Source organism: Morone saxatilis, unplaced genomic scaffold (assembly GCF_004916995.1).
Source record: "Morone saxatilis isolate NCDOM2014 unplaced genomic scaffold, NCSU_SB_2.0 Contig12, whole genome shotgun sequence".
Lineage (NCBI taxonomy): Eukaryota > Metazoa > Chordata > Actinopteri > Moronidae > Morone > Morone saxatilis.
The window spans coordinates 19,298,558-19,307,116 of NW_023339674.1; the positions used below are offsets into that span (position 1 = coordinate 19,298,558).

The 8,559-nt window shown below is 42.1% G+C and overlaps 1 protein-coding gene across 3 annotated transcripts in view; it reads left to right on the top strand.

Annotated features, from left to right (window-relative positions):
• Positions 1-8,559, top strand: part of si:ch73-63e15.2 (protein strawberry notch homolog 2) — a 58,093-nt gene that overhangs the window by 40,194 nt on the left and 9,340 nt on the right. For 2 of the 3 annotated variants that reach the window (XM_035653434.1, XM_035653436.1), the window contains 17 exons: positions 1,406-1,582; positions 2,716-2,802; positions 3,563-3,671; positions 3,788-3,948; positions 4,075-4,208; positions 4,407-4,497; positions 4,678-4,821; positions 4,920-5,037; positions 5,122-5,227; positions 5,410-5,563; positions 5,673-5,849; positions 6,095-6,192; positions 6,786-6,868; positions 7,219-7,401; positions 7,536-7,657; positions 7,777-7,908; positions 8,034-8,169. In XM_035653434.1, the coding sequence (XP_035509327.1) occupies positions 1,406-1,582; positions 2,716-2,802; positions 3,563-3,671; positions 3,788-3,948; positions 4,075-4,208; positions 4,407-4,497; positions 4,678-4,821; positions 4,920-5,037; positions 5,122-5,227; positions 5,410-5,563; positions 5,673-5,849; positions 6,095-6,192; positions 6,786-6,868; positions 7,219-7,401; positions 7,536-7,657; positions 7,777-7,908; positions 8,034-8,169 (2,212 nt within the window). The remainder of the gene's footprint in view (positions 1-1,405; positions 1,583-2,715; positions 2,803-3,562; positions 3,672-3,787; positions 3,949-4,074; positions 4,209-4,406; positions 4,498-4,677; positions 4,822-4,919; positions 5,038-5,121; positions 5,228-5,409; positions 5,564-5,672; positions 5,850-6,094; positions 6,193-6,785; positions 6,869-7,218; positions 7,402-7,535; positions 7,658-7,776; positions 7,909-8,033; positions 8,170-8,559) is intronic. The other variant, XM_035653435.1, reaches the window with a different exon arrangement.

An 8,559-nucleotide genomic window follows, 5' to 3' on the forward strand; every position in this document is an offset into this window, starting at 1 on the left:
AGAGCTGAGTCTTGTGACAAACAGCTGGCCTCTGACACATCCTGGTACTGAGAACTAAAAGTCACAGTGCTGAACCTGAACCCTGAACCTCAGTGCTGCTCTCATATCACCCATTAAAGGAACGGTTTCACATTTTACAATGTTATAAGAGTTAGATGAGAGGACCAACACCACTTTGTCACATGTCTGTGCAGTATGAAGCTGCTTCCAGATAGCTTAGCTTAGCATAATGACCAGAAACGGCTAGCCTGGCTCAGTCCAAAGGTAACAAAACTTACCAACTAGCACTTCTGAAGCTCATTAATAAATACATTAGATTTTATTTGTTTAATCCTTACAAAAACCTAAATGTAAAAACAACCCCCATTTTACTGCTGGTTGCCTAACAACTGTTTGTGCTGAGCTCAGTTAGCCAGCTGCTGGCGGTAGATTGAATAAAGTACAAACACAAGAGTGGTATCAATCTCATCATCTAAGTGAATAAGCATATTTTCCAAAATGTGGAACTAATCATTAAAAGTAAGAAACTGTATAATAAAATAACCGAATAAAAAAGTTTGACCCGCATGTAGCGTTCAAGTTTACTATATGGTCTTCTGGAGGGTGTAGTAGGAACACGAGGGTGTGGGAACTTCCACACATGGTCCAAAGAGGATAAATATACATGCATACAATCACACACTTTGAGCATTACTCACAAACAAACGGCACCCAATAAAATGGAGAGATGCATACTCCCATTTCCAAGAAAAGCTTTCCCTTTGTTGAGCTTGTCGTTGTCTACCATGTTCTCTCCCTCCTCCTCCTCCTCATCACTCAATCCCTATCTCCCCACATCCATTTTTATAAGTCTCAGGGGGCCTAAGGGTGCCTGTGAGAGGCTAGTTAAAGAGCACGGCATGCTAATGGCTTGGAAAGGATATGAATAGAGGGGCGACTGGAAGGCAGCCATGGCTGAAATGACACACACACACACACACACACACACATAAGCACTCTCATTATGCCTGCCCCTCTCTTTCTATTTTACATGCCCACTCTCACACATCTGTGTGTGATTAGATTTTGTTTAGGCTTCTCGTGTTACTCCCACAAGACAGCAGTATTGGCTGGAATCCAGAATGAATGTGCCACCTTTATTGTCTTTAGTTCACTTCCATCCGTACCTATTTACACCTTTTTTCTTAGGTACACACTTATTATTCATCTGCTGCACAACCTGTGTGCTGTGTCTGATATAGGATACATAATTAGGATTTATAATCCTCTTTTATTTTCCCACAGAGTTTGCTGGTAAAGGGAGGGTATGGAAAGGCTCCGTCTGGCTGTGGTTGCATTAGTTTTGATTTAGGAATCTACATGTCACTTTCACAACTTAACACCTCCTCTCCTTTTCTGCCTTCAGGACCTGTCCTGCATTGATGACCTCTCCACAAACTCTCTGTTCTCCTCTCCGGCTGACTCACTGTCGGAGTATGCTGATGCCCAGTCCTTCATCAGCACAGACAACCTGGACACAGTGCCCACCCTCTGGGACATCAACACTACTACCACCAACACACCAGCACAGAGCCAGGTAGAGGTCAGTAGCAAGCACTCACAATAACAAACAAAAATACAAAAAGGCCAATACCATCCACACTACAGCTCTGTTTCAACCCAGATAATAATATTTTATTTGTTAGCCACCATGTTAGCCATGGATTTATGGATTTAGGCTGATTTGTCTCAAGTTAGCCTAGTATCTCTTGGAAAGTAACAGTTAATCGCCACGATTAGTTATTGAATGTTTTACGTAACTGTCTTATGCTCTGCATCCTCAAATAATCTTTTAAACCATTAGACAAATAATGATTGACTGACACATAGTACTGTACAGTACCCATAAGTCTTTACTTTTTACGCAGGCAACACTTCGTTTTGCCTTCTGAAAAAAAAAAAAAAATGGAATCCGCTATTTGGAAATTGCAGCCGGAGCACATCAGGAGCCTTGATCACATTGGCTCCATGACGGACCACTCCTAAGTTGCACATAGACACTGTATATACATAAATGTTTAAAAAGTCTTTCATTTCAAATACTGTTTTTTTGTTTTATATTTTACATACCAGTTCATTTTGTTTGTCTCAGTGGTGCGCGAAATAGTATCTCTCTATTAGCTACTGCTATAGAGATACGTATGAAAGAGACTGAAAATAAGAATCTTTGTTTTTGATGCACTGTCCCTTCAAAGAAACTTATTTAGCTGCAGTATATCATGGTCTCCAACTCGGTGATCTAAGAGCAAGTTGTCGAGTGTTGTTGCTCTATCCATGCTCCTGTTGCTGTTGAGTCCTCTTTGAATTAGATGGGTCCAAAGATATCTTTTTGATATGAATCAGAGTACATTTATTTCTCCTGCCCTATGAAAGCCTTTTATGTTTTCCTTTTCATTCTGCCCTCATTTCATCCATTATGTTTCCCAGACACACACGGCTTTATCTGCCGTTTGCTGTTGTTGTCGCTGGCTTTTCACCGCCAGACAACAAATTGCATTTTGTTGAGTGCTGCTCCATCAGACATCCATGTCCAGTGCCCACGCGCTCTCACGCAGATGCATATACGCACAATACACGCATACAGTGATTACTCATGTTTTTTGTTTCTCTCTTCTTATGCATTTGGCACTGTTTTTATTTGTGTTTGTATTTCTTTATTTTATGTTTTGTTGACAGCTGAATGGCACCGGCAGGTTTCAGGGCTTGGCCAGTTTGGATGATATAACTGCTATTATCAGCACCCCACCTTTAGGAGGATTTCAGGTAGCCACACCAACCTCTCCAATCTGATGTTAAAATGAAACTAAGCTCTCTAACTGGATGAGCCTAATTATTTGCAGTTCTCAGTTATGCACAGAAATGCAGATTATTTTACCTGTCTAATATGCAGTTGTCATTGCGCTGTATGTTTGCAAGACTTACATTGTTTTACATTGCAACGTAAGATGCCACTAATCTAAGACTAAGGGCCACATTTTGACAGTGCAGAACATGAAGGTAGTAGTATATGATGATAATGCTTTTGCTTTCTTTGGCAAGTCTATATTACCACAGATGATGAAAACATTACTGCATATTGCATGTATTGGACACTGCAAATCCACGTAGCATAAAGGCCAGAATATTACACATACTGCATTGTCTATATTGAGAAACAGTAGAATCAGTGTAATATTGACCTGTCTGTCAAAATGGGACCCTTCTGCATTTCCAGTTTCTCAATATGTAAAGCACTCTTTTGTCAACAAGTTTCAGAGCTGTCATTCTTCTGCTTCAGCTCGTTTTGTGCACCTTTCAGTTTCATTTGTTATTTTACTGATAACATTGGTTAACATTCCTTGATAAGGAGGTTTACATGTGTTTTTAACTTTAACTTTTTACTAACTGCTTAACTGCATCTGACTTTCAGCTACAGTCTCTTTCCTAGCTCATCGTCATCTAACCCTGAAACAAGAAATATAACTCCCAAATGTGTCTGTTATTAATGTGAATTACATTACTGAAGTCTCTTTGGTGTTTCCAGGCTCCGAGAACCCAGCCGCCACCAGAGGAGGAAGAGGAGGCTGAAGGAAGAGAAGAGCAAAGGATGCTGGGACATGTAGACACATATGCTGAGTACAAACCTTCCAAATGTAGGCCACTAGACTGAATATCAACATTACTTAATAATTCATCTTTATTTTCATTCTTAATATGACAAGATTTTTCCCTTCTTTAAACTGCTGTTTTGTTTTTTTCCCCTCTTCAGCTACTATAGGAATTTCTCATCCTGACATAGTGGTGGAAACCAACACGCTATCCAGTGTCCCTCCACCTGACATCACATACACTCTGTCTATCCCTGAGACAACAATTTCCACTGGCCTGCTGTCCGCTCTGCAGCTAGAGGCCATTATCTACGCCTGCCAGGTACACACATGGGCTCATATACTTATAGTGTACATACAGCACTTCTACATTTTGGAACCATGAATTATTAATGTTTTGATTATACAGGCATCTTTGTTCATGCGTTTGTTCTTTGTGTGTCCTCAGCAACACGAGGTTATCCTTCAAAACAACCAGAGGGCAGGCTTCCTGATCGGAGATGGGGCTGGGGTCGGAAAGGGACGCACTGTGGCAGGAATCATCCTGGAGAACTACCTTAAGGGAAGGAAGAAATCACTATGGTAAGAGAGATTTACTACTCTGGTAAAACATAAAACCAATTTGAAACCTCAAAAGCAACTGTAGTTTCATCGGGTCTCAATCATTTATTTATATGATTGTATTTTGTATCCTGTTGTATGCCAGGATATACTAAGCATGTAAGGGCTAGTTTGTGCACAAGCTGGCTAAATTACTGACTTTCCTCTTCCTTCCCCCAGGTTCAGCATATCCAATGACCTGAAATTTGATGCAGAGAGAGATCTCAAAGACATAGATGCACCGTATATTCCTGTGCATGCCTTAAACAAGGTGAGTCCTGGTGGAATTGGCGTGACAGGCTGATAAGATGTTGTTGGCAGCTTTAAATGGATGTGCATCTGAGCAGAAAATGAAACCATCTGTATTTGGTGACTGCGTGGCTCTGTAAATGTTTAGACATAGCTCACGAATACCACTCTCCTCTTTTGAATGTTTATTTTCTTATTGTAGATCAAGTATGGAGACACAGCTACCTCAGAAGGAGTCCTGTTTGCAACTTACTCTGCGCTGATTGGAGAGAGCCAGGCAGGAGGGCAGCACCGGACGAGAATTAAACAGATCCTAGATTGGTGCAAGCCAGACTTTGACGGAGTTGTATCCTTTCATTTTAACAATCTCACATCCAACAGTTTTCTAACACAAATTGGCATTCCATGTCTGCACTGTTTGCCCTTGACCATTCCCCATTACAGATTATTTTTGATGAATGCCACAAAGCCAAGAATGCCACATCTACAAAGATGGGCAAGGCAGTGCTTGACCTGCAAAACAAGCTGCCACGGGCCAGAGTGGTGTACGCCAGTGCCACAGGTAGGCTGGCACACAAAGAAAAACACTTATATACGTAATGCAATACAACTGAGGATTTTAAAATATATCTTTTTGTCATCCCAGGTGCCTCTGAGCCAAAGAACATGATCTACATGAGCCGCCTGGGAATCTGGGGTGAGGGCACACCCTTCAGAATCTTTGATGACTTCCTGCACGCCATCGAGAAGAGGTTTGTAGGGTGAAATGTTGCATAATTTCCCCTTTCTTCTTTTCCAAAAGCCTTTCAATTATGTGGACACATCCTTGAATTGCTGTGCTTACTTGAAAATGCCATACAATGAGTTTGTGGTAATGACTGGTTGACCCCATGATTTAATTATGTTAAATAATTTATATGCCGTTTGTATACAGAGGTGTCGGTGCCATGGAGATTGTTGCCATGGACATGAAAGTGAGCGGGATGTACATCGCCAGGCAGCTGAGCTTCTCAGGGGTGTCTTTCCGCATTGAAGAGATTGGACTGGACAGTGACTTCAAACTGGTCTATAACAAAGCTGCCAAACTGGTGAGCGTCATGCCTCTCAGAGAAGGATTAGTTCCTGAGATTTGTGATCTTGTGTGTGGGTTAAAAAAAACAATTACTATGACTATTAACATCTGGAATCTGTGTGCAGTGGGCGGAAGCATTGCAGGTGTTCATGCGTGCAGCTGATGAGCTGTGCCTGGTCAGCAGGAAGTCTCTGTGGGGGCAGTTCTGGTCGTCTCACCAGCGCTTCTTCAAATACCTCTGTATCGCTGCCAAGGTCCGCTGTCTGGTGGAGCTGGCCCAAAAAGAGCTGAAGGCCGGAAAGGTCAGCACACACGCTCTTGAACATTGAGTCATTTCGTATGTATGATCTAGACTATAAATGACCCAGAGGAAGAGCCAAGCAGGAACTGAATTTCTATAGATGGAGAGAAAGTGCTGGAGGACAGAATACTTAAATGTTGTTTTGAAGTATAGCTTTGCTTTGTCAGCATAGGAACAGCAGAGGTCAATTGTGGGAACAGTAGACCTGTTCGGTTGTTGATGTGTGTTTGTTTCACTCCACTACAGTGCATCGTTATTGGGCTGCAGTCTACTGGGGAGTCCCGCACCAGAGAAGTCCTGGATGAGAATGATGGGCATCTTGACAGATTTGTTTCTGCAGCAGAGTGAGTGAAAAGGAAGATTTTGTTTGTTGTTTTTTCTTTCTACGTAAATAGGTTTATTTAAAGTTATGCTCACTAAAATGACAAAAGGTCCTTACCGGCTAACAATGTCTAAACAGCTCATAGCAACAAAGTTTTGCAGGACTCCCTACCTGTCGTTTACATTTAAACCTGTTCGGATTGTCTCTGTTTGCTGGAAGCCGTAGCACTCTGTGGATTGCTTTATTAAACTGCCAAATGATAGGATGAATAATAAAATGATTCAGGCTATGCAGACTATCCTCAATTAAACCAAACAATCCCTTTAGATATTAGCAACTATTTAATTAGGAAATGTCTCATCCAAGAAAAACAGGAAAGGGATGGTACAGGTTCGGAGTGCTTTGAACTTGTTTGACCCTAAACCTCTCATAGCAGACATGCCTGCATGTCTGAGAATATTAGCTCACAGACAACATGTTCATCTGCCTGTCAACACTTGACAGCTATAATGTGGCTGAATCAGGAATGTACAAAACCTCAAATTGCCACAACTGCCTTGTGTTTCCCTGAACGCTTTGCTGTCAGAATAAAAGTCTATCTCTCTTTTCCTTTAGGGGAGTATTCCAGTCTCTGGTAACAAAACATTTCCCATCAGAGAAACAGAGGAGGGAGAAGGCCCCAGGAAATAAGAGAAAACGTAAGTGAAGAGAATGCAGTTGTTACACCATCCAGCACATGTAATAGCATTAGAACAGTTACATATTATGTTCTTCACTCTTATATGTATGTACTCAGTGCTCAGCAGACATGTCAGGCGTTTGCCCTGTGGCTTAATTTGACAGTTAACAGTGCGTTTGAATGTATTTTGTATTTGTGTGTATATAGCTGTTTGCACACCATCTGGCAGGATTGATTCACAGTGAAACACCTTTTTTCTTGCAGTCTGTATCTTTTTCTTGGCCTCTCATTGAATGATACTTCAAGAGGTGTTTTTGAGCTGTACTTCTTGTTTCTCATTCTAATTATGATGTTGTTTCTTCCAATCAGGGAAGCCTAGAGGTCGCCAGCCCAAGGTACCCAAGCACACCGTGGACAGCGGCGGTGTGATCAACATCAGCGATGACAGCAGTAGTGACTCCGATGGCATGGACACGGACTCCAACTCCTCACCAGACTCCCTGCTAGACAATGACGATGTCATCTTTGTGAACCACACTAGCTGCCAAACAGGTAGGGAGATGCCTCTTTTCTTCGGTTTGTGTCGTCAGTAGGAGTGACGTCTGATGTGTCCAGTCTCAGTTATATTTGTCAGTCTTGCCTGTTAGGGTTAAATGGTTAATGTCCCCTCTGCCTCCTATTCACAGCCAGGATAGAGGAGATGAAGCAGGGGCTCCTCAACAAGATATCCGTACTGGGAAAAGAACTACCTCTCAACACCTTGGACGAGCTCATCGATAAGTTTGGAGGACCAGATAAAGTCTCAGAGGTACGAGAATGATCTAATAAGCTTAAATGGTGCAGGTGGGATTGACATTCTCTTCATTTGTCACCAATTTCTTTCAAAACATGTATTAAGTGACAATGTGATGAATATTTTTTCTGCAGATGACTGGTCGTAAGGGTCGTGTGGTACGGCGTCTTGACGGCAGCGTCCGTTACGAGTCACGGGCTGAACAGGGTCTTACCATTGACCACATAAACATCAAGGAGAAAGATCGCTTCATGAGTGGAGAGAAGGTCAGATAGACCAATCAAATACATTTGTCCTGCATATAAAACCATGTGCAGCTGTAGTAATGTACCGTTTTATGAAAATTGTTCACAAGATCTCTACCAATAATCCAAACTTCTCTTCTTTCCAGTTGGTGGCCATCATCTCAGAGGCGGCCAGCTCTGGGATTTCCCTGCAGGCGGACAAGCGAGTGAAAAACCAAAGGCGCAGGGTCCACATGACCTTGGAGCTGCCTTGGAGTGCAGACAGGGCCATCCAGCAATTTGGTAAGTCAGGAGATGTAATCTTACAGTGAGCCTTTCAAAGGTGAATGCTTGAGAATAAAATTAAACAAAGACTATTATACTTGCAAGAGGAAGGAGGGCATACTGTGTTATATCATGCATATTATATAACTGGTGGGGGCTTTTTGTACTCACCCTCTGTCCTTCCTGTTTCCTGGGGTAGCCCCTAGTATGGGTTTTATTTACATATTTAGCATGACTTTGTTGCAAGGCACAGGGATTCAGTCAAATATATTATCTATATCTTTTGTCCGTTAGGTATTATTTTTGTATGCTGCAACTCACTCAGACGCACACACACACACAGCACCCACACACACACACACAACAGCAACAACGCACACCACCACCCACCACCCACACACCATCACT